At 43.3% G+C, this 26,077-nt stretch overlaps 1 protein-coding gene across 3 annotated transcripts in view; it reads right to left on the reverse strand.

The window, feature by feature from the left end:
• Positions 1–275: 275 nt before the first annotated feature.
• PARP12 (poly(ADP-ribose) polymerase family member 12) overlaps positions 276–26,077 on the reverse strand; it is a 59,901-nt gene continuing 34,099 nt past the window's right edge. For 2 of the 3 annotated variants that reach the window (XM_070788240.1, XM_019959173.2), the window contains exons 6-12: positions 19,008–19,203; positions 17,429–17,570; positions 13,297–13,393; positions 5,514–5,589; positions 3,598–3,728; positions 2,575–2,726; positions 276–1,399 (exon numbers count right to left, since the gene is read on the reverse strand). In XM_070788240.1, the coding sequence (XP_070644341.1) occupies positions 1,074–1,399; positions 2,575–2,726; positions 3,598–3,728; positions 5,514–5,589; positions 13,297–13,393; positions 17,429–17,570; positions 19,008–19,203 (1,120 nt within the window). In that variant the 3' untranslated portion in view covers positions 276–1,073. The remainder of the gene's footprint in view (positions 1,400–2,574; positions 2,727–3,597; positions 3,729–5,513; positions 5,590–13,296; positions 13,394–17,428; positions 17,571–19,007; positions 19,204–26,077) is intronic. The other variant, XM_019959175.2, reaches the window with a different exon arrangement.

Raw genomic sequence — 26,077 nt, forward strand, 5'->3', positions numbered from 1 at the left:
GGGTTTTGTGGGGCTTGAAATCTGAGTTGAGGGAAAGAAAAAGAAACAAACATGTAACTTTCAAAGCAGTGGTTCCCCTGAGGGCTGTAGAAGCAGTCCCAGTGAATGAGGGGCTGTGAAGCTTCAGCCTTATCACCTTCATGATAAAACCAAGCACAGCCCTCCTCGAGGCCAGAAACAGGGGCTCTGTTTTATCCTGACACCCAGAAAAGTGACTTACCCTACAGATGCCCAATAAACAGACACTGAAAAATGAACCACAGCTGTCACCCATGTCAGATAAGTATTTTTTTTATTCTCAGACTCTGCTGTGACACTGCAGCACAGGTATTCAGATCTCATGCGGACATAAAAGCCTTATTCAGAGGGTGTTCTGTGCAGAGGCAGGGACAGGCATTCACACGCCAGGCCAGGTCCTGGGGGAGCCACTCATTCCTGTCATCTGCCACGACTAAGGGAAACCAACAGGGGCTCAATGACACTACTCAGTAACCACTGGTCTAACAACTGGTCTAGCCACTGGTCTAACATGGGCCAATTTCAAGGCCAGAAGCCCAGGAGAAGCAGCAGAAATGCTGCCCGGATTAGACACACTGCAACAGACACGATGACTGTGCCATGCCAGGCCCACAACCCAGGACTTTCTGTACCAATGGCTACTGTGTCATTCTGACAAAAACAAATCCAGGTGCCACAAAGACCCTGAAATGTCAAACCACTGAAGAGACAGAAATTGTTGCAAATTAAAACTAATCCATAAAATAGTGTCTGGGAACTCTGTGCCTGATGCCAATCTGCAGCAAAGTCAACAACGAGTAAAAAATAAAACTTTAACACCCAAGTAAAAAGCAATAATGGATTCGCCTACCATCACTACTGGCCAGTCCAAAAGTGATTTAAAAGTCAAAATATTATCATCAGCCAGAGATTAAGAATCTTCGTAACTTCATCACCAAGTCAATGTTAAATGAACAGTTCATTAAAAGTTCTTTTTCTTTAAAAAAAAAAAAAACTTTCCCTAAACAGCTATTTCAAGTAAGATAAGCCAGAAAGGCATAAAACCATCGGGGTGCTCACTGCCGGCCGCTGAAGAAAGAAGCCAAGGAGAAGAAGGTGGGGGTGGCGGCTGGGGGCTTGGTGGAGGCGGTGTACTGGATGACGTACTCCGGGTAGGCCTGGTGCTTCTCGAAGATCACGAAGATGGAGGGTTCCGACATGCTGTTCACGCAGCTGTCGTACAGGATGTTGCCTTGGGCCTCCTTGATCGGGGGGCGGACGTAGGCGGTGCTGCCTCGGACGAACTCGCCCACCAGCACCCGAGCCAAGAACATGGTGTGGGTGTTGCTGTCGGTTTTGCTATAGTGGTGGGAGTACGCAGCGTCCCGGGCAAAGTAGCTCCCTGCAAGGACACCAGGGTGAGCCTGTGGCCGGAAAATGCGAGCCCACCTCCTGCCAACAGGGCAAGACCTACAGCCTCTACCCTCCCTACGCCCCCGGTTTTTACAGCTTCTTCCTCATGAAGGGCTTCAGAGGGATCATGAAACTCTGAGATGGAAAACTCCTTTCAAGTAAGATCTGTCACTCCAACTCTAAAGGTCTCTGGGCCCCTCACTACTGACTCCCTCCCCCAGAATGTCAGCTTCCTGAGCCATAAAATGGGGCTGTGCCCCAACTTCGCAGGGTTAGTGTGGAAAAAGACCAACACCCCACCCACAGAACACGCTGCAGACACCCGCCGCCCAGTACATAGATTCATGGATGAGAATCTGAGTTGGAAGCTGCTGCCTGCACATTCAGATTTACGACCTACCACCGGCTCCCATGCACTCTGACCCCACAGCCATCAGACTGAAGCTAACGCACAGACCTGGCCAAGAAGCTGCTGACTACAGATCACACCACTACGAGGTTCTCTCAATTTAGCAGCCACTGAAGAGGAGAGGAGAATGTTCCTGTTCTCAGGAGGTGTTTAAGGGTAAAGTGGTATGATACATGCCACCTACTTCCAAATGGTTCAGAAATAAGAGACAGGGTGATAAATCCAATGTGAAGTGTTAAAGCTGATGAACTGGTAAAATTCATTTGGGAGGGTTTTTTAAATATTATTCTTGCACCTTTCCTGTGAGCTAGAAATTATTTTCAAATAAAGTTTAAAAATAACTAAGAGACAAAACCAGATAACACATTATAGCAAGAGTGACATGTTTACCTGAGTGTATCTGAGTGTTCAGATTTTTACTCTAAGGTAACAGCGTGGACAGGTGGGGACCTGACTCGGGGCTGGGGAGGAGGCGCTGTCTCCTCCTCCCACTCCCCCACAGGGACGCAGGCCCATCTCCAAGGGAAGCCAAACCCCAGCCTAAGCAGGGGGTCAGGCCTGGGGCTGCACACGGCAGGGAGGGAGAGTCAGGTGTTGACATCTGGGTCCCCCACATCCCAGCCCGTCCTCCCCAAGTCTGAACTACTGGTCCAACCCATGCTGGTTCCCCACACACCCTCTGTCAATTTGTTTTAAGGTGGTTTCTGGGGCTTGGACAGTGAGGCCAAGATGATTCTGCCAGCAGGGGCGCTTACCCTTGCCATAGGAAGTACCGTGGAGACCACTGACCCGCCAGTCAAAGTTCTGCTGGCAGATGGCGTCAACTAAACCAGTGCTGGTGCCATGGAACAGCTGCCTTTCGTCCACCATCTTCCTACCATTTCTCTTCTGCATCTGCTCTTTTTGCCTAGAATCATGAAGGGAACGTATGCTGGAGGCAGAGGGCACTTGCCACTAAACACAGGCTGCCCAACCCAAGAAAACATGTCTTATTAGACATGCCATGAGACCAAGAGCCATGAGACTCCAGTCACGGGCCAGGAGCCTGGAAAGCTGAGAGTAGGACCTGGATGAGAGCAGAGAGAAGCCCTCCCTCCTGGGCTCCAGGCCTCCACGGCTCCTTGAATCCCCAAAGCAGACAGACGAGCCCTTAGAAGGCAGGCTGCTTCTTCCCAGTATCCTGCTCCCGCCTGGAGCCTAGCCAAGGGAGCTGGAAGATGCTGGACAGCAGGGGCATCCTCCTCCCTCTCCTCTAAGTTCCCTGATCTCATCACCGGGCCAGAGTACAGATGACCCTGCTCCAGCCTCTTGTGGGGAAAGGGGAGCAGAACCCCAGGCCCACCACGGGGACCTGCTGTGGATTTCATTCCCACACGGACATGTGCCCGGGGATATGCCAGCCCTTGGGCACAAAAAGGAGGCCCCTGCCCTCTGGCTGCCAGGACAATAGCTTTACATTCCCCAGGGTGAGGGGTGGCTTCTATGGACCCTCTCCTGTTGATCTCCAGGGAGGCAGAGTGTCTATTGCAAGAGCTGGCTTTGTCCCTGGGGAAGCCACAGCACCCACCCCCTACTCCACCCTGTCTCTGAAGGGACATGCTGGCACTGAGTTGTACAAGTGAAGGGGGGGACAGAAGAGGGGCGCAGCTCCCGATCCCTGCAGCCTGGGGCAAGCAGCAGCTGCTGCGGCGGATTATCGCTGTCACACCGGCATGTCTGGGAAGCAGCTGTCTGAGGGAACAAGGGACCAGCCCACCAAGAGCGAGCCCTGGACACACCACTGGTAGATTTCCCAGAGGGCGGGGTTCTGGACCCGTTCAATCTTCTGAATGGAGTAGAGAGGCATTGTACTGGTGAAGAGGCTCCAGACCTTCTGAAACTCTTCTGAGGATGAAGGGACGGTGATCCTCTATAACAGGCAAACATTTTTACTCTTATCATCAAAGTGTAGAATACAGCTCTCTTCCCAAGGCTGCTCATGGAATGCCAGAACCACAAGCAAACACAGACATCTTTCTGTGTCTCAGAGTAAAGGGGAGCATTTTCCTCACTCCCCTTAACTCCAAGGGGCAATCTCTCCAGGCTCGGATGTGTGCAATCTGTGGTCACTTCCCTCCTTTCCCTGGCAAAGCCAGCCAGCCTGAAGGACAGGCAGGCATTGCTATGTCAGTACCACCCCAGGAGTTCAAGCATGGTCCCTGCTCTCCTCCCGACCCCACTCAGGGCCAACTACAGGGTCTATGAGACCCAGAGCTGGTGCCAGTGGATGTGGAACACACATGTCTGGCAGAGAAGGGGCAAACCCTGCCACAGGCAGTGATGCCACAGGCCATGCACGACACGTGCTGAGGGAAAGGCCAGGTTGGCGGATGGCACACAGCAGCTCAGGAGCTCAGTGAGACCAGGGGCACCCGTCCCTCCCAGAGAAGCCCGCCCCTCCCCTAGCGTCTGGCTCTAGGAAAGTACTCTTGACGAGCCCACAGAGGCCCCTGATTGTCACACAGAGGGACAACACACAAATCCCTGATCCTGCTGTCTGGTCCCCAACCAGCTTACCTGTTTTCAGGTCCATGAGGCTGGGCTCAGTGACCCTGTTCCAGGATCACTGGGGATTCTCTCTGCATCATTCTTTCCTCCACCCAAGTGCAGCCTTATAATAACCACCTCATCCCCCACAGACCCTGAATTATCAGGGCTCTGTGTGAACATACATGGCTCTCTGCAACCTACAATCTGACTCTGGTTTCCCTGCTCCAGTCTCTCTGGAGGCCACCATGCCCTCTCCCTCAAGCCTGCCCTCCCAGCCCAGAGCACAACAAGGACTCCCACACTTGTCACAGCTCAGCCCCCTGACCAGGGCACTCCACAGCAGGGCCTGACTTCCCTCTCCTGCGCCCCCACATCTATGCACGCCCTCCACCCGAGACACTTCCTGTGTCCTGTCTTGGGTTCCTTCCTCATCCATTTCGCATCCACCAGCATGTTCCTCCCCAACCTCTCCTGTGTAAGCGCCAGCCGTCACCAGGTATGGACCCAGTGAGGCCTTCCTTGATCTCTGAAATACAGCCGCCTGGTCCCTGATGGCCAAGTACTGCATCTGCAGTCGCCCAGCCCTCCAACGTCCTACCGGGGCTGCTGGTGTCTGGGTGTGCTTTGTGCATCTCCCAGGCAGGGGCTGTCAAGTTGGAAAAGCCAGTCTGCACAGTGCTTGCCGGGTCAGAGGCCAGAACCTCCACCTACACCTGGCATCATCAGACCCTGGCCTGAGCTCTTTACCCAACTCAGCACAGTGCCCACTGCAAGCTGCTAAACAGAGTTTTCATTCTCTCGTCTTCCAGTAAGTTCCTAGTATCCACTTCCCAACTGCAACTCTTCTTTTAGATGGCTCTCATCACACTGAACCCTCTCCTGGCTTCTTTCCCTTTTCTTCTTAGTAAAACTTTTATCAGCTAAGCAGCTTATAATTACGCCCTTCCTAGAAAACTTCCAGTTCATCTTCCTCCCTCCACCATACATCCTTCTCCCCTCAGGCCACAGCCACCTCCTGAGCAGTCATTTAGCTGTAAATAAGCCCCAAGATCTGAAAGACACCAAACTTAGGACTCACCTCTCAGTGGCAAAGGACACAGCACGGTCTGCTTACCTGTGTCTAAGAACACCCTCCTCCCAGCCTAGGGCAGTGCCAGTCTCATACCTTAAAGCCAGTGTCCGGCAGGGCTGAGCGATCCCAATGGTCAGGAATGTTCTTTAGGCCTTGAGAATTGATGCTGCTACAAAATGTAAAGAAAAACACTTAGTCTGTTCTTAGACATAAGTAGGCCTCTCAGAGGTGCCTCCAGCAACCTAGGCCATCAGTCTCGAGTCTCAGCATATCATCTGTAAAGTCAGGGAGGAGGCAAGGAAGTACATAAGCACACTCTCCACCACGGGACAGCACTTCCATCTTGGCCTGTGTGGTCAAAACCAGTCGGGCACAAGGGATCTGTTTTTCACCTGTACCCAAATACCTCTACCACATAAGGGAGAGAGCATTATGACTAAAGCTGCACACATAAACCCTCCCCATAATTTTATAAAATTCAAAGAGCCTTGAAACTTTCATTAAAAACAGCCTCAAGGCTTCCCTGGTGGTGCAGTTAAGAGTCTGCCTTGCAATGCAGGGGACATTGGTTCGATTGCCAGTCCAAGAAGATTCCACATGCCATGGAACAATGAAGCTTGTGTCCCATAACTAATAAGCCCACACATCTCAACTACTGAAGCGTTTGGGTCCTAGAGCCTGCACTCCACAAGAGAAGCCATTACAATGAGAAACCCATGCACAGAGTAGCCCCAGCTTGCTACAAAGAGAGAACGTCCACTCAGCAAAGAAGACCCAGCATAGCCAAAATTAACTAAATAAATAATTTTTTTAAAAAACAGCCTCAGTGAAACTAACACAACACTATAAATCAACTATACTCTAATAAAAAACAAATTAAGTTAAAAAAAACTCAGCTTCAATGATGTATAGTTGGCAGAACTACATATGTTTACATAAACATATGTAATATTTAAAAACATTTTTTTAAAACATAAAATTGATGTCAAAATTCACTTGGCAGTAGAAATTTGACTTGAACTGCTAAGAGGCTACTTGTGGTCTCTCTCATCCCTTCTTAAAGTGACTATGCAAAAAATATTAGCATGTTTCATTGCATGGATCACATAATACAAGCAGCACATGCTCTTTTTAAAAGTGAAATAAAAACTGAGTTCTAAAAAAATGTGGACCAAAGGGTTTAGAAATAAGGACTGTGAAACTAACTCCAAATCATTCCTAGTCAGTTTCAGAAGGCTCTGTTCTTCCCACAATAGATCTACCTTCTGTTTCTGCTGGCATGAGATATGTACCTTCTTCCTAAGCCTCAAAGAACTCTCACAAATAACTTTCCTAGGAAAATGGCACAATTTAAAAATAACTTAAAAGGTCCCACAAGCAAGAATCAGCCAGAAACAGACCCACGTAGATGTAAGATGCTAAAATTAGCAGGCAGGTTATAAAACAACTGCCTGCTAATTTCTTTCTATGTTTAAAGAAATTTAAGACAAACTTTAAAAACATATGCAAGGAACAGAAAACTATAAATAGGCCTGAAGGATTTGGAAAAAAAACTGTAGAAATGAAAAAAAAAATCTTTTAAGTATAAGTTCAATGGATAGGCTTATTAGCAGATCAGACAATCTAAAGAGAGGGTGGGTGAGCTGAAAGGTAAGGGCAGTGAAATTATCCAGAATGTGGGGCAGAGCAGTAAGAAGATGAGCAAGGAGGGGAAGAAGCCAAGACGTGGAAAACACAGTGAGAAGGCTTGAATTTAGTCACAGCCAAACTGAAGCTCTAAAAAGACAGTATCAAGAACAGGGTGAAGGCAATTTTCAAAGAGAACTAATGAGAAACAACAACCTACAGATTTAAGAAGCACAAAGAATCCTCAACAAGACAAATTAAAAATGCATATCTAGACACACCAGAGTGAGAGTGCCTGATACAAAGACAAATGGAAAATCTTAAAAGCAGCCAGAAGGGGAGGAAAAAAAGTGATTCTGGCAAAAAGCTTCAGTTAGACCAACAGCTGACTTCTCAGAAACAGCAATGGAAACCAAAGGACAGTGGAGTGATATCTTCAATGTTCCAAGAGAAAAAGAAACAAGTAAAACATCTATACTTGCGTAGATCCAATGTGGAAATCATATTGTGTGACCCCACTAACTGTGTAAATAAAGCATTTCTTTCTAAAAGCCACCCACACTAGAGTCTCAGTGGCCATGGAGGACCAAGCAGACTCACTTGCTAGAGTCATGACCACCAGCTTCCGTCACACAGGATAGAGGGAAGCACCATGCACTTTCCTGCGTCAACATGTGCAAGAGAGCAGGAAGATCCCAATCCCTCGTGTCTTAGTCTGAATCTCAACAAAATGACCACTCTTATTTCTGACATGTGGTGTCTGCCATGGTCCCCTGAAAACAAAGTAGAGTGAGGACAAAAGAGATCCAGTTTCAGAAAAGAGACAGGTTTTTCTAAACTGTACCAAACGTAGGCTCTGGATAGAGAAGGAAAGAAAAAAAGATGTCTAGGACTTCCCCGGTGGTCCAGTGGTTAAGAATCCACCTTCCAACGCAGGAGACATGGGTTAGATCCCTGGTTGGGGAACTAAGTTCCCATATGCTTTGGGGCAACTAAACCCATGTGCCACAACTACCAGACCTGTACACCATAATCAAAGATTCCACATGCTGCAACCAAGACCTGACAGTCAAGTAAAACTAATATTTTAGAAAAATGATATCCAGAAGTAGGACCACTCATAATTAACCAAAACTAAATCCAGAGGCAATCCAAAGAGAAGAGACAGATCAGATCAGTCGCTCAGTCGTGTCCAACTCTTTGCGACCCCATGAATCGCAGCACGCCAGGCCTCCCTATCCATCACCAACTCCTGGAGTTCACTCAGACTCACATCCATCAAGTCAGTGATGCCATCCAGCCATCTCATCCTCTGTTGTCCCCTTCTCCTTGTGCCCCCAGTCCCTCCCAGAATCAGAGTCTTTTCCAATGAGTCAACTCTTCGCATGAGGTGGCCAAAGTACTGGAGTTTCAGCTTTAGCATCATTCCTTCCAAAGAAATCCCAGGGCTGATCTCCTTCAGAATGGACTGGTTGGATCTTCCTGCAGTCCAAGGGACTCTCAAGAGTCTTCTCCAACACCACAGTTCAAAAGCATCAATTCTTCGGTGCTCAGCTTTCTTCACAGTCCAACTCTCACATCCATACATGACCACTGGAAAAACCATAGCCTTGACTAGCCGGACCTTTGTTGGCAAAGTAATGTCTCTGCTTTTGAATATGCTATCTAGGTTGGTCATAACTTTCCTTCCAAGGAGTAAGCGTCTTTTCATTTCATGGCTGCAGTCACCATCTGCAGTGATTTTGGAGCCCAGAAAAATAAAGTCTGACACTATTTCCACTGTTTCCCCATCTATTTCCCGTGAGGTGGTGGGACCGGATGCCATGATCTTCGTTTTCTGAATGTTGAGCTTTAAGCCAACTTTTTCACTCTCCTCTTTCACTTTCATCAAGAGGCTTTTTAGTTCCTCTTCACTTTCTGCCATAAGGGTGGTGTCATCTGCATATCTGAGGTTATTGATATTTCTCCCAGCAATCTTGATTCCAGCTTGTGTTTCTTCCAGTCCAGCGTTTCTCATGATGTACTCTGCATAGAAGTTAAATAAACAGGGTGACAATATACAGCCTTGACGAACTCCTTTTCCTATTTGGAACCAGTCTGTTGTTCCATGTCCAGTTCTAACTGTTGCTTCCTGACCTGCATACAGATTTCTCAAGAGGCAGATCAGGTGGTCTGGTATTCCCATCTCTTTCAGAATTGTCCACAGTTTATTGTGATCCACACAGTCAAAGGCTTTGGCATAGTCAATAAAGCAGAAATAGATGTTTTTCTGGAACTCTCTTGCTTTTCCCATGATCCAGCGGACGTTGGCAATTTGAGCTCTGGTTCCTCTGCCTTTTCTAAAACCAGCTTGAACATCAGGAAGTTCACATATCATTGAAGCCTGGCTTGGAGAATTTTGAGCATTACTTTACTAGCATGTGAGATGAGTGCAATTGTGCGGTAGTTTGAGCATTCTTTGGCATTGCCTTTCTTTGGGATTGGAATGAAAACTGACCTTTTCCAGTGCTGTGGCCACTGCTGAGTTTTCCAAATTTGCTGGCATATTGAGTGCAGCAGTTTCACAGCATCATCTTTCAGGATTTGGAATAGCTCAACTGGAATTCCATCACCTCCACTAGCTTTGTTCATAGTGATGCTTTCTAAGGCCCACTTGACTTCACATTCCAGGATGTCTGGCTCTAGGTCAGTGATCACACCATCGTGATTATCTGGGTCGTGAAGATCTTTTTTGTACAGTTCTTCTGTGTATTTTTGCCACCTCTTCTTAATATCTTCTGCTTCTGTTAGGTCCATACCATTTCTGTCCTTTATCGAGCTCATCTTTTAACTAAATGATAAATATTTCTGCATGGTAAAATACTTCATAGACACAGCCAAAAGGCAAAAAACAAGCAAAGAAAAAATACTGCAACTTACATGACAAACTAAGGGCTGATCTCCCCAACAGAAAGAAGACTCAATGTTTAAGAAACATACCAAAATGTTGGCTGAAGAATGGACAAAAAGACAAATAGTCCCCAGAAAAATAAATGCAAATGGCTCTTACATGTTAGGAAAGAATATTAAACCTCACTCATAAGAGAAAACGAATTAAATACACTGAAATACCCTTTCCCACCTTTACTGAAGAGCTTGATGACTTCCTGTTTTCAAGGCTGAAGGAAACAGGCACCTCACACATTCTGGGATGAGTGTACATGGTTAAGCCCCACAAACAGGAACTTGCATTTACCATCTAGGACTCCAACCTGATGGCTCACCTCCACAACTAACAAACAGCACATACAATAGACATTCTTTGTGGTATCATACTCATATTAGCAGATCACAAAAAGGCAAAGCATTCCTCAAAAGGGGACAGATTAAACCATGGCAAATACACATGACAGAGAATCATGAAGACAGGAACAGAATTCAGAAGACTTCAATGAACTGAAAGAGAGTAATTTCTTTTTCCCAAAAAGTTGTACAATACTCTAAGTGAAGCTTTCCTGGTAGTTCAGGCAGTGAAGAATCTGCCTGCAATGCAGGAGACTGGGTTTGATCCTTGAGTCAGCCCTAGTGAAGGAAATGCGCAATCCACTCTAGTATTCTTGCTTGGAGAATTTCATGGACAAAGGAGCCTGGAGGGGGTTGCAAAGAGTTGGACAAGACTGAGCAACCAATACACATACTGAAGTGATCACCACAGTAAGTCTAGTAATGATGTATTAAGTGAAAAAAGGTACAGAATAGTAGAGATAGAATGCTACCGTTTATCCAACAAAAGAAGACACTTTTATGTACATTTGCTCATTTTTGCAACACAGTAAACATAAACTAAAAATTGATGAAAATGGTTGTCCGCCAAGGAAACAGTGCAGATATAGAAAGGAGAATTCTAACTACTGAGTAGATCTTTTCACAGTTCTGACTTCTAAATCATGTTTTACACATAGCCAAAAATAAATTTATTAAGAAAGGGAGGAAAGAAGGCACACCTGGCTTCAAGGAAACAGGGATGGGCAACCCCAGGAGGTTACTCTGTTAGACTCACAGGCACTCTATCTGCTTGATATTAACCTTTTCCCTCTAGCTTCTTTAAATGACCTTGCCATGCTCCACAAGTACAACCATCGAAGTCCATATGTGACATCTTAAAATAAGAAACGGAAACACTCTGGGTCCTCTGTGAAATAGAAATGAGCCAGATTTCTCCAGCTAATGGAAGAGGCAGTTCTCTTGACAGCAACGCTGGCTACAGTCCTGGCCTGGGCTGTCACACATCAAACTAATGGGCACTGTGGTACCTCTCGCCATCCAAGCCACCATCCCCCAGTAACTGGCAATGGGGATTGGAGAGAGTTGACCCCTCCCCCAGCTCCAATCCCAGCCCACATGCCTCAAACCTAAAACTACCAATTCAGAGGTGTCTGATCAGTGCAGAGCTCACAAATTTGTTCCTGTCAGCAGCAGGAGGGTCCTGCTCCTAAATGCTCTTAAGGCCAGGCACAGCCCTACTGGTTTCTGGTAGTCTGATAAGGGAGCTCACTCGGGGGACAATTCGTGCCTGCAGCATCTGCTTTTGGTATTTTTAATTTTCCATGATATTCAAGTATTAAAATAATGGAGTTTTGGAGGCATATTCCATTATTTCAACATTTACAAAAATTCAAGTCTGTGATTCAATTATTCACTTGAAAAGACACTTGATAAGCTAGCTTCAAGTCTAGACTGGCCTGCAGATCACAACAAGCAGCCTTGTAGTTAGATATCCCAACACTGCTACCCATAAGGATAATTCTTTCTCTGGTCCAATGCCTTTGCAACTAGTGGAATACGTATGCCAGTAATCAAACTGCTCTAGATGACTCTGAACTGGAACTGCCATTCATACGTAACACAACTGGAGGACAAAGAGGAACTTTAAATGCTTTGTTAGAAACAAAAACCACAGTTTGCTACCAGTGGGGGAAAAAAACCAGCCCTGAAAAATGGTACTGATGAATCTATTTGCAGGAGAGGAACAGAGACACAGATGTAGAGAACAGACTTGTAGACACAAGGATGGAAAGACAGGGTGGGACGAATTGAGAGAATAGCACTGACATGTATACACTACCATGTGTAAAACAGGTAACTAGTGAGAATCCGCTGTGGAGCACAGGGAGCTCAGCTCTGTGCGCTGTAATGACCTAGAGGGGTAGAATGGGCATGGAGGGAGGCTCAATAGAGAAGGGGTGTATGTACACATACAGCTGATTCAAGTTGTTGTACAGCAGAAACTAAGACAATGTTGTAAAGCAATTATATTCCAATTAAAAAATAAATAAAAACAAACATACAAACAGAAAAACCCCGAGCTGTTCAAAAAGATATCTTCCAAGTCATAAAGCAAAAGATACAATCACTTGAAAATGGAACCAGAAAATTATCAGAGTTAGATCACTATTATTTCTTCACATTCTCTAAGTTAAGTCTAAACTAAGAAAGAACTTTCTGGTTTCTGGAAAAATCTGCACAAGAATACCTTCATGTCACAGTAACATCACTGGCAATCTTAAAGATAAAACATCTAATTAAGTGATTTGGGGGATATCTTTTCCTTTCTATTGTGTTTGGCTTATCATTTAATGCTTTGTTAATTATATCTGTATCATCATTAAAACAACTATACATCAAGCATTTACCTTTTTATAACTTTGTTAAATATTATACCTTTATAATACATTTTTACTTGAAGTATGGTAAATATATTTCCATTTACCATATAGGTAAACATATTACCATTTACCATTCCATGGTAAAGATTTTTCCATTTCATGAAGCCTCAACCTTCTTACAGATCACTCATATAAACAGTAGCACTTTGGTATTAAGTGAAAAGTAAAGTAGCTCAGTCATGTCCGACTCTTTGCGACCCCATGGACTATACAGTCCATGCAATTCTCCAGGCCAGAATACTGAAGTGAGGAGCCTTTCCCTTCTCCGGGGATATTCCCAACCCAGGGATCGAACCCAGGTCTCTGGCACTGCAGGCAGATTCTTTACAAGCTGAGCCACAAGGTAAGCCCGGTATTAAGAAGCAAAGTACAAATATACTCAGAGGGCAAGGCACAGGAAATAGAGACAGAGTGCCAGGGCATAAGATTGCAAGTCAACTAACCCTCTTGATGCTACAGCCAGTCTGAGTAGGTTTAGTACATGTAGTTGAGCACGTATCAGCTGATACACATATTACATAACAAATTCCCCAAATGCCACCTACCAGGTCTGCTTCATCTTCACATCTTGGGGAGACACATATTTGGGTCTTCGGCAAACCTTTCTAACTGTGCCATAGATCACATTTTTCTGAATGAAGGCTGGTGGAAAAAAAACACAATATACATACAGGACGGCAGTGCTTTATCAACACAAATTAAACAGGTTATAAAGCTAATTCAAATGTTAAAGCCCACAATCAGTCTGTTAAAAATAAGGCAGTTTTACACATTTCAAATATTCATAATAGGTATCTGTAGGAGACTGGATTTAATGAATAGATGAATGATTAGTAATTGACATATCAATTATACATAAGTGCTTTTAAATTGTTCCTTCCAATCTTGTTTAAACTATTATTTTGCTCAGCAATTTTTCCCAGCTTGGATATAAAAAAGCTCCAGCCCAGCCTGAGACCAAATTACCACATCTTGAGCCAGTGGGATTTAGAGTTAATATAATAATTTTACGAGTAAAGTTTTTCTTAGTTTGACTAAACTTACTCAACAGCAATATTTCTCAACCTTTTAAAACCTGTATAGTCTTTAACAAATGAAATTCTTACTCTATGCCAACCCCCAAGATTCTTATATTCATCCTGAGGGCAGAGAGGGGAACCTATCTTTCAGGCTGAAAAGTCATGAAACCTATAGATTACATGTCCCAACCACCAGGAAATCTCTGTCAAGTCTTACTTTCTGCACATAAACAATTTATTTGACTTGAAAAACTAATTCACCCTACTGCATTTGAGCATATACCCTGTGATCACCTAGGCGTGTGTCCCTCATGCCAGAGTCCAGGTAGTCAAGAATGGGCACTCCCGGGCAGTCCCCAACATTCTGATCGGGAGACCATACTCCAGACATGGCTACCACAACCCCTTCAGTTACCCATCACTCAGCCTCTCAGCAATACTCTGCTAATTAGCTTACTTAAACAGGTTTTTCACTGGTCTGTTGACTAGCAATGCAATGACTCTTAAATAACCTTTTATCAGTTCAGTTGCTCAGTCGTGTCCACCTCTTTGCGACCCCATGAATCGCAGCACGACAGGCCTCCCTGTCCATCACCAACTCCCGGAGTCCACCCAAACCCATGTCCATTGAGTCGATGATGCCATCCAACCATCTCATCCTCTGTCATCCCCTTCTCCTCCTGCCCTCAATCTTTCCCAGCATCAGGGTCTTTTCCAATGAGTCATCTCTTCACATCAGGTGGCCAAAGTATTGGAGTTTCAGCTTTAACATCAGTCCTTCCAATGAACACCCAGGACTGATCTCCTTTAGGATGGACTGGTTGGATCTCCTTGCAGTCCAAGGGACTCTCAAGAGTCTTCTCCAACACCACAGTTCAAAAGCATCAATTCTTCGGTGCTCAGCTTTCTTCACAGTCCAACTCTCACATCCATACATGACCACTGGAAAAACCATAGCCTTGACTAGCCAGACCTTTGTTGGCAAAGTAATGTCTCTGCTTTTTAATATGATGTCTAGGTTGGTCATAACTTTCCTTCCAAGGAGTAAGCGTCTTTTAATTTCATGGCTGCAAGCACCATTTGCAGTGATTTCGAGCCCAGAAAAATAAAGTCAGCCACTGTTTCCACTGTTTCCCCACCTATCTGCCATGAAGTGATGGGACCGGATGCCATGATCTTAGTGTTCCGAATGCTGAGCTTTAAGCCAACTTTTCACTCTCCTCTTTCACTTTTATCAAAAGGCCCTTTAGTTCTTCTTCACTTGCTGCCATAAGGGTTGTGTTATCTGCATATCTGAGTTTATTGATATTTCTCCCGGCAATCTTGATTCCAGCTTGTGCTTTCTCCAGCCCAGCGTTTCTCATGATGTACTCTGTATAGAAGTTAAATAAGCAGGGTGACAATATACAGCCTTGATGTACTCCTTTTCCTATTTGGAACCAGTCTGTTGCTCTATGTCCAGTTCTAACTGTTGCTTCCTGACCTGCATACAGGTTTCTCAAGAGGCAGGTCAGGTGGCCTGGTATGCCCATCTCTTTCAGAGTTTTCCATAGTTTATTGTGATCCACACAGTCAAAGGCTTTGTAGGTGAAATTAAAAGGCATTCGAGATACATGAATGGGCTAAGTATTTGTGAGACCTGTTCCCTATGTCCCTCGAACAGAGTAAAGCATGAGGCCATCTCCCTAATTTACCATTAAAGAGAATACACTAGGCGAAGTCCTAAACAAGCCCTGACCATGGGGATTCTGCCAACCGATACCAGCTAACAGACATCAGAATTCTGGCTCTGGAGTCTTGGCATTTATTTGCCTTCAGTGACTGTTCTGTCACTGAAGGACAGAGTCCTTCAGGGTCACTGAAGTCCCTGAAAGGACAGAGTCAAGCCTTCCCTGATGCTACAGAATGAGTCATTTGGCCTGCTGTGTGTGTTTTTTAAACGAACTTGCTTCCTAATAAATATTTAGTAAATAAATCTGAGTGGCAGACTGCCGCCTGAGACTTGCTTTCACTCTGCCGAGTAGTGAGGTTATGAAGGGAGAAGTCACCTGAAACCACTGTGGCTACTGTCATCTACCAACACACAGACCAAAGAGTTTTGCCCACCACGTGAGCTTGGGGCAGTCTGCAGGAAATATGCTTTTCTTAAGTTTGCAGTAAACTCAGTGTGTGTTCCTCCCCACCCTCATCTTGACTATTCTGTCCCTTGGGGGAGCTGCCTGGGTTGAGAGGCTGCATCTGACATTTCTAGTTGATTTGATAGTGTTCAGATACTTTAAAGAAATATTTTAAACTGTGGTCAGCAGCAGTCAGATGGGTGCTACTTGTATAGACTTGATCTTCAGGCCAGTCCCAACTTATTATTCCATAGATTTCTCACAATCCCCTTGACTGCACTTGTATTTATCAGACTGTGGATTGTAAAACCACCTCACACATGACTGATATTTCCCAGCAGATACTGAAAGCTGTAAGCAGTTCTCACTGTAAAGTAGAAGAAACTTTTAGGCTCTTTGCACAGGCACATCGAGGGGGCAGCGATTCTACCTTAACCAAAAGGATAAGTACAAGTACAAAACCACAAGCAAAACTAACTGGATAAAAGTAGGCAGAGTGGACCTAGGATAATTCACCAAAGACAGTTTGCTGCCCTCCAAACAGATGGTCCACAAAAGTAAACAATAAACAGTGCTTAAAGTGCTGTTTAAAAGTGCTTAAAAGGAGGTCCACTTAATTTCCTTAAAAAAATGCTGAAAACTGCTAAGGATTCAGAGATTAAAATGTGAATTTAAAGGCAAAACTGAATTGAACAAGAATGAACTGATAAATCCATGTGAAAATGGCTTGAAAGAAGCCACAAGAAACTGAAACTAAAGGAAAGAAAAACACCACACCTCACAGGTAAGTCACTGGAAGACCTGACCAAAGGGTGTTTGGTCTGCTTCTGTCTGTCCGTCAAGGCAAGCAGAACAAGCCATTAAGGCCCGGACTCAGGCTACCACAAGCAGAGCACCTGATAATCTGCTTCACAGCAGTTTTCAGCTGATGTGTGTCTACCATGTGTTTCCAGCCAGCCACCAGTGCTGAAGGCGCCTACAGAAAAGCTGACGTGGACTCTGCAGCTGGGAGTAGGAGGAGGAGCTGCACAGCAGAACCACTGTGACTCGTGTCAGTGACTAAAGTTAATCCTCAGACACAGGGACTTGCCCATGGCCCACAGGACCCTGCTACAGTGCTGCCTACACCACCACTGCCTCAGGCTGATGCTACTTGTCCCTCCACACGGGGTTCCTGTCGCCTGCTATCTACCCCAGGCAGCTCCCCCTGCATCCTGCTGGCTGGCTCATTTGTTGACAGGTCTATTCTCCCTTCTAGATCTGCAGCATTTCAGAACAGGGACCATTGCATCCTTCTCTTTCCTGGCCCTCAGTGTGTGTGCGGAGTTTCTCCACGGTTAAGATGGAAAAGGCAGGGCCAGCAGATTATCAGACCCTACTGGGTGAGTGCGGTGGATCAGGAAATACCTTCTCCCAACCTCACCCTGGCCATGCTGCACAGCTTGTGGGATCTCAGTTTCCTGACCAGGGACTGAATACAGGCCAACCAGTGAAAGTCCAGAATCCTAATCACTAGGCCACTGGGGAACCCCAAAAAGTACCTTTGAAGTCTAACTCGTATGAGTGCTTTCCTGCCTGGAACCTCAGGGTGGCTGCTTGGGGGTTAGACCCCGAGGCACAGTACGCCAGGTAGGCCTTCTCCAAATCACTGCTGGTGACGCTGGTCACAGGGTGATCCATGCCCTGTGAAGGGAAAGCCAGATAGATATATGGTGAAGGCAAGAAGACAGACACTGGGGGCCATCCACACACCGGCAAACAAGCCCACAGTGCGTGTCCGTGTCCTGGGGAGGCAGATGAGAGGAGCTGGGGGTGGGGCTGTGGTAGGAGAGAGAGGCACAGAACAGGAGCCAACAGGACTGCCTGCTGTAAACTGCTCAGGAAAATGGAAGACAGCCCACATGGGCCCAACTAACCTGGATAACCGTGACAGGAGCAATGGAAGAGAGGGTGTTCAATTACTTGTAATGGATAACACAACCCTTCAAGTACAAGTAAACTCGCAAATGCTACTTCACTGAGGGCCTGAGCACTGCAGCCTCTTCTGTCCATTGTTTCGGCCTCATCCCTCCCTCTCCTGACCAAACCCAGAGCCACACTAGAGAGCCTCCCTGAACAAATCCAGGGAAGACAGAAAAAATCCCAGGATGCTCGGGGGGGAAGGCAGGTGGGGCAGGAAGGCTGGCACTGGAAGAAGAGGGAAGGAGGAGGGCTCAAGTCATCTGCTGAGAGTGCCCACATCCACCTGGCCAGCGGGTACAGAGTGGTAATACCTCTGCATTTCAACTGGCCAGTGTCTTTCTCCTGAGGACCTGCTATGTGCAAACACTGTCTTCAGCCTGGGGGCACGTCAGTGGCCAAAGCCCCCACGAAGCTCACGTTACAGAGTTCCCAGGGAAAAAAACATTTCAAGTGCAGTCAAGAGCATGAAACTAAAGCTTTAATATAGCCTCTCACAACCCAGAAAAATACAAATGTCTATTAGACCACATAGCCCACCTGTCATTTGGGAGAAGCTGTCATTATAGAAATGGTGACTTCCCTACACATGTATCTCTACAGATAACCGGGGTCAGGGGGAAGCTCCCTCTAATCTTGATTCATCTATGAACATCTCTGAATAGTTGACAGCAGCAGTTACTTGACCCAAATACCAAATCAATAGCTGAAACAAGTTACTTTCATATACTTTTCCACCTTTTGTAACGTGACTACTATAGATAAAGCAAAAAGCCAGCTCTGAAAAGCCTTAAGCTTTAGTCCACAGCTACACAAACACTCCTGCACACCCAGGCACTCGCTCTGGAGTTACCTGTTCAACAGTAAGAGAGACATTTTTCTACCCCCATTTAACCAACTATGATATCACTACAACCAAAGTTACTCAGTCCTCATGAACTAACAGATAGCTAATTGTTCCAAGATGTGACCTCATACAAATGAACTCTAAATTATCCAGTTCTGCCATAATTCCCCCAAAGCAAGTGAGTCATAAGGGGACCTGGGGATCTTTGGCTCTGTCAAGGGCTCCCTGGAGCAGTCCTTGTGCCCATGTTTGCAAAGATTCCTCCATCATGGACCCACAGGAAGAAACATTCATACTCTTTCCGTGACACTTACTTGTCGTCCATATTCCTGCCAAGAGCCAAACTCATCAGTCCAGTACCAAACCCAGTTGGTGGTGAGGATGAAGTGTGGAGGTTTGGTGACCGAGGAGGCTGTGGAGAGACGGCGAGCCTGGGTGGCACCAAACTTCATGGTTTCAAAGTTCAGAAAACCAATGAGAAAGCTACTGGATGTCTCAGTGCACCTGACCCTGCAAAAGAACACAAGAAGTAAACTGAAAGTCCAGCCACGTGAACGTGGGCCCCTCAGCTTCTTTCGTGGTCTCCGAGTCACTCGGCTGAAAGATGTGAACATACATGGGACCTGCACATTTAAAACAATGCGTCAGGGTGGGAGGGGACTTGCTTTAAGATCCATTTTGCTATGTGAAAATAATAAAATCACAATACTATGGAAAAGAGCCCCTGGAGGAGACAATGGCAACCCACTCCAGTATTATTGCCTGAGAAATGCCATGGACACAAGAGGCTGGCAGGCTACCGTCCATGGGGTTGCAAAGAGTCAGACACAACTGAGCAACTAAGCACACAAACACACACACACCATGGAGAACTTGTTATCATGACATTCCTTTCATTACACAAAAATGCTAGGTAAACAGCTTTTTAAAAAATGCATTGCTGAGCTGACAAAAAACAAAAATCCTTAGAAGCCAAAAATAGTTAATATACACTGTATGTGGGCTGGGCCAGTCCCCCTACTAAGTACTTTATACATTTTAAGGGATTAAGTCTTCATTGTACCAAAGCTGCGACTCATCCCCATTTTTACAGATGTGAAAACAGAAGCCCGGGGAGGTTCAGAAACCTGTTCAAAGTTAAACAGCTAATAGACAGCAGAGCTGGAGTTTAAGTTAAGCAGTTTGGCAGAATGGCCTGCACTCTGAGCCACCACGATCTACTCGCTTTCCAAATGCTGTACTGCCCCAAGAGCAAAGGGAAGGTCTGGAACCAGTGAGGTGAATGAAAACTAAAGCCATTGGCTGTCCAAAGGCGATGTCAGTGAGTAATGACAAACAGCCCTATTTTTAGTGGCAATGAGGAAACAGGAAACAAATGTAGTATCTGAATATGGTCAAGGGTTAAATCTCCAAAGAGATATTTCAGCATAAAATCATGATTTTAAAAGACTACACATCCTTAGTGAAGGGAGCTGGAAAAGGAATCTGCTTTGCAAAGGAAGTCAGCAAGGAAATTTGCCTATGTCAGAGTTGGCTTTGGAAGGAAAGGAAGAAAACTTCCACTGAGAACTCATAAACTGCTCATGCCTCAAGGAAGTTAAGTTGATTCACACTTCTTTTGTGAGAATTAAATTTAGAGACCCACAGTGGCATTTCCCATAGTGGCAAACACAAATCCTCTCTGGAAGGAATTTACCTTCAACTCAGGCCTCAAAAGAATTTCTATAATGCTTAAGATGGTATAAAGAGTAGGGAACTCTCCTACACTGTTGGTGGGAATTTAAATTGGTATAGCCACTATGGAGAACAGTATGCTAAGTAGCTTCAGTCGTGTCCGACTCTGTGTGACCCCATAGATGGGAGCCCACCAGGCTCCCCCGTCCCTGGGGTTCTCCAGGCAAGAACATTGGAGTGGGTTGCCATTTCCTTCTCCAATGCATGAAAGTGAAAAGTGAAAGTGAAGCCACTCAGCCGTGCCTGACTCTTCGCGACCCCATGGACGGCAGCCCACCAGGCTCCTCCGTCCGTGGGATTTTCCAGGCTAGAGTACTGGAGTGGGGTGCCATTTCCTTCTCCAGGAGAACAGTATGGAGGTTCCTTTAAAAATAGAGCTACTATATGATAATCCTGCAATCCCACTCCCAGGCATATATCTGGAGAAAAACATGATCCGAAAGGATACATGAACCCCAATATTCATTGCTTCACTGTTTATAATAGCCAATACATGGAAGCAACCTAAGTGTCCATCAACAGAGGAACAGATAAAGAAGATATGGTGTGTGTGTGTGTGTGTGTGTATATATATATATATATATATATGAATATTACTCAGCCATTAAAAAAGAAATAATGCCATTTACAATATGGCATTATTCTGGGTGGATGGACCCAGAGTGTCATACTGAGTGAAGTCAATCAGACAGAAGGAGAAATATCGTATGACATCCCTTATATGTGGTATCTAAAAAGAAATGACACAAATGAACTTAAAGAAGAGAAAAAGACTCACAGACTTAGAAATCAAATTTATGGTTGCTGGAGGAAAGGGACAGTTAGGGACTTTGGTAAGGTCATGGACATTGCTATGTTTAAAATGGATAACCAACAAGGACCTACTGCATAGCACATGGAACTCTACTCAATGTTATGTAGATGTTATGTAGATGCCAGTCTGGATGGGAGGTGCCTTTGGAGGAGAATGGATACATGTATATATATATGGCTGAGTCCCTTTACTGTTTACCTGAAACTACAACAACATCGTTAGTCAGCTACAACCCAATACATAATAAAAGTTTAAACTTTTAAAAATTTCTACAGATAAAGTTTCAGCAAACATAAGCTTATAATCAAATAAACCAGAAACAAGACACCATAAGCAAAATCCAGCAAAACCAGTCCACTAAAGACAACAGATGTTAAGAGTTGTTGGATATAAATATACAATATGAATGAAGTGTTTTTTAAAGTTAATATTGAGTATCAAAAGTATGAGTATGGATTAAGAAACTGTAAGAATTAAGCAGGAAAAAACAATCTTTAGAAGTAAATAATTATAATCTTAAAATCACAGTAGACAGGACACACTTCATCTCAGACAAGGCTGAACTAATGAACTAGGTAACCAAGTGAAGAAATTCCCCTGCATACAGCACAAAGGACGACGTGAGAGAGAAGTCAAAAAACATAAAAAACAGAGTAAGAAGATCTTAATGTATGTCTAATTAGAAGTCCAGAGAAACAATATTTTTGAGGAACTTTCAGAAATGATTAAACATAAAACCTTCCACTCAAAAAGAATGAATTATAAACAGACTAAATAAAAATAAGTCCACATATAGACAGATCTTTGTGAAACTGTAGCACCAGAGGCTGACTGTATGTTTAGTCAGAGAGGAAAAAAACAGATTACCTACTGTAATGTGTTGAACTGTATCCTCACTCGTGGCAGCTGAAATGTGACCTCACTAAGAAATAAGGTCTTCTCAGATATAATTAAGATGAGGTCATACTCAAGTAGGCTGAGCCCTAATCCCATGACTTGGTGTCCTCATAAAAAGAAATTTGGACACAAAGACACATAGGAGAAAGCCATGAGACAAAAAAGAAAGAGATTAGAGTAACACAGCTATAAACCAAGGAATGCCAAGAAATATGAAGGATTGCCAACAACCACGAGGAGCTAGGAGGAGGCAAGAAGGATCTTCCCCTGGCGTCTACAGACAGAGCATAGCCCTGCTGACACCTTGACTTTGGAATTCTAGCCTCCAGAAACATAAGAATAAATTCTTGCTCCTAAGACACCAAATTTGCAGTCATCTGTTACGACAGCACCCCAGCCCCAGGCCAAACAATGTATTTATACTGATAACTAACTTCTAAATAAGCAATGGGAGCCAGAAAACAATGGAATAATCTTTGAAGAATTGAGAGAAAACACCCAATAAAACTATTTTTCAAGAATGAAGATGAAATAAACACTTTCAGATAAACAAAAAACACATCTGCCACCAGACCCTCACTAAACCAACTTCTAAAAGATGAATTTAAAAGAAAATGATCCACAAGGAAACATATGAACAAAGGATTGTGTGCAAAAATACAAAATGATAAATGTCTAAATTTAAACAAATACTGACTATATAAAACAATGTTAATTTCTAACTCCTGGGATTAAGAAAATAACAGAAGCAATTTTATACAACACATTTTATATGCCTGGCATTGTTCTGAGCATTCTACACATTAATTCTTTTAATTCTCAAAACAATTAATCCTTTAATGTAGGAACTATTATTTTTATACACTTGACATAAGGAAAAACTGGGACACAAGAAGACTAAGTAATTTGCCCAAATTCACACAGTGGTAAATGAGTTTGAATGGAACTAGTCAGAATTCAAGTGTTCAAGACTCTTTTATTGTTCGAGAGAATGATAAAATGTATTAATTAGCTTAAGTTGTTAAGCTAAAGTTTATTAAGTTAAAGGGTCTGTTTTCCAGAGTAACCACTAAAAGAACAGAAAGTCACTATATAACTTCCAAATTAATAGATGAGGGGGGAAAAAAATCAAATGAGGAAACATCTAAGAGAAGACCAAAAAGAGAAAAGAAAAACAGAAAAAGCAGGTCAAATAGCAAAAACAGACAGTAGAAATAAATTCAAAATTAATCACAATGTGTAAATAGGCAATCCCAACAAATGAATAAACCACTATAAAAAAAAGATTAAAAGACAAAGATTGTCAAACTGAAAAAATATCCAGTTTTGTTATGTTTACAGGAACTATATCTAAAATAGAAACAAAAGAGCTTGAAAGTAAAATAGTGAAGCGGGCTAAAAGAAAGCAGACATAGTTATATTAATATCAAATGAAACAGACTTAAGGCAAAAAAAGCATTACTAGAAATACTAATAAAAAGCACTCATTTTATAGTACTACCAGGTTCAATTTACTGGGAAGATAAAATTTTTAACTTCTATATACTTCATAATAGTTTTTAAAATATAAAATAAAAATTGATGGGATTACAAGGAGAAACCAACAAATTCATAGTGAATTGTTAACATACCTTTCTGGCTAACTGATACAAGAAGCAGACAAAGAAATCAATAAAGATACAAAAAATTAGAACCACACAATTTACACCCATCTAACACCACATTCAAAACACTCTGTATACACAGAACTTTTACCAAAGTTAATGATATACTAGCTTCCCTGGTAGCTCAGTTGGTAAAGAATCCCCTTGCAGTGCAGAAGACCCCAGTTCAATTCCTGGGTCAGAAAGATCCCCTGGAGAAGGGAAAGGCTACCCACTCCAGTATTCTGGCCTGGAGAATTCCATGTGGTCACAAAGAGTCAGATGCAACTGAGCAACTTTCACTTTTACAACAAAATTCAAAGTATCTGTTACTATACAGCCTGACCACAATGCAATTCATTTGAATTTAAATTTTAAAATTAATTTTAAAATATACTTAGAAATAAATGATAGGTCATCTAATCTATGGAGTCAAAAAAGGACAAAAGTCTGTTCCTCTAAAAAAGAAAAATATGAGTAACACATCTCTGCAAGACTGATGAAGAAAAAAGGGAGGGCAGAAAAAAAGATTAAAAGTGTAAATTAAAGATGGCATAGACACTAATAGCAATATTACAAGTAACTTTATGACAGTAAGTTTTAAAATAAATACAATGACCAAACTCCTAGAAAAAATATCAACTTACCAACTGACTCAAGGAAAAACTGAAAACCTGACTGGTCCTATAATAAGAAATTGGGTCAATAGTTTAAAATCTTCCCAAGAATTAAACATCAAGACTAGAAACTTTTAGATGCATAATCATTCAGGAAAAAAATAACTCTGATTTCACATGGCCTTTTGAGAATAGAAAAAATATCCATCCCAATCTCATTTTTATGAGGCTAGTAATTTCATAAGATAAAAACCAGGCATCATTATACTGTACATCTGTAACATATAATACTGTACATCAACTATACTTCAATTTTAAAAAACAAGCAAAGACAACATGAAATAATTATAGACCAATCTTATTCAAACATAAATTCAAAAGTCTTAAACCAGAGAGTGGCAATCCAAATTCACCATTATGTGTGTGTGTGTGTTTGTGTACGTGTGTGTCTACATACGCACAGGCATGACTTAGGCCTGGGAATGAAATGGACTTAACATTAGAAAATTAATGTAAATCACTGCATTAACAAGCAAAACAGAACAAAACATAGGCTCTTAATGCAGAAATTGTACTCAATAAAATTTAATTTCCATACACAATTAAAGAAAAACTCCTGGCATATTAGGCATAAAATCAGAATTGATTAGCAATGCTAAAGGTTCCAAACATTCACATATGCTTAAGGGAAAACATTTTTAAATTACTCCTTTTAAAATTAGGAAAAAAAAAGAAGAATAATCTTCCAGTTATTATCATTTCTGTTCAGCATGAGGAGTCTTACCCACTATAATAAGGCAATCAAAAGAAATAAAATTTTTAAGAATTAAAAAGGAAAACTTAGAGTGCTATTCACAGATATTAATTTCTAAACATGTATCAAGTATATTGAGAATTATACAGATAATTCAAATAAATTATCAGTAGCTAAGATATTTCAGTAAAGTTGCAGGAGATAAGGTAGAAAAGTCAACTGCCTGTCTACACATCAGCAGGGAGAAAATAAACAAAAAAATTTAACTAGGGATGCAATGAAATGTTCCCTTGGTATCTCTAATTTTCTTGAAGAGATCGCTAGTCTTTCCCATTCTGTTGTTTTCCTCTATTTACTTGCACTGATCACTGAGGAAGTCTTTCTTATCTCTCCTTGCCATTCTTTGGAACTCTGCATTCAGATGCTTATATCTTTCCTCTTCTCCTTTGCTTTTCGCTTCTCTTCTTTTCACAGCTATTTGTAAGGCCTCCTCAGACAGCCATTTTGCTTTTTTGCATTTCTTTTCCATGGGGATGGTCTTGATCCCTGTCTCCTGTACAATGTCACGAACCTCCATCCATAGTTCATCAGGCACTCTATCAGATCTAGTCCCTTAAATCTATTTCTCACTTCCACTGTATAATCATTAAGGGATTTGATTTAAGTCATACCTGAATGGTCTAGTGGTTTTCCCTACTTTCTTCAATTTCAGTCTGAATTTGGCAATAAGGAGTTCATGATCTGAGCCACAGTCAGCTCCTGGTCTTTTGCTGACTGTATAGAGCTTCTCCAACTTTGGCTGCAAAGAATATAATCAATCTGATTTTGGTATTGACCATCTGGTGATGTCCATGTGTAGAGTCTTCTCTTGTGTTCTTGGAAGAGGGTGTTTGCTATGACCAGTGTGTTCTCTTGGCACAACTCT

This window comes from Bos indicus, chromosome 4 (genome assembly GCF_029378745.1).
Source record: "Bos indicus isolate NIAB-ARS_2022 breed Sahiwal x Tharparkar chromosome 4, NIAB-ARS_B.indTharparkar_mat_pri_1.0, whole genome shotgun sequence".
Lineage (NCBI taxonomy): Eukaryota > Metazoa > Chordata > Mammalia > Artiodactyla > Bovidae > Bos > Bos indicus.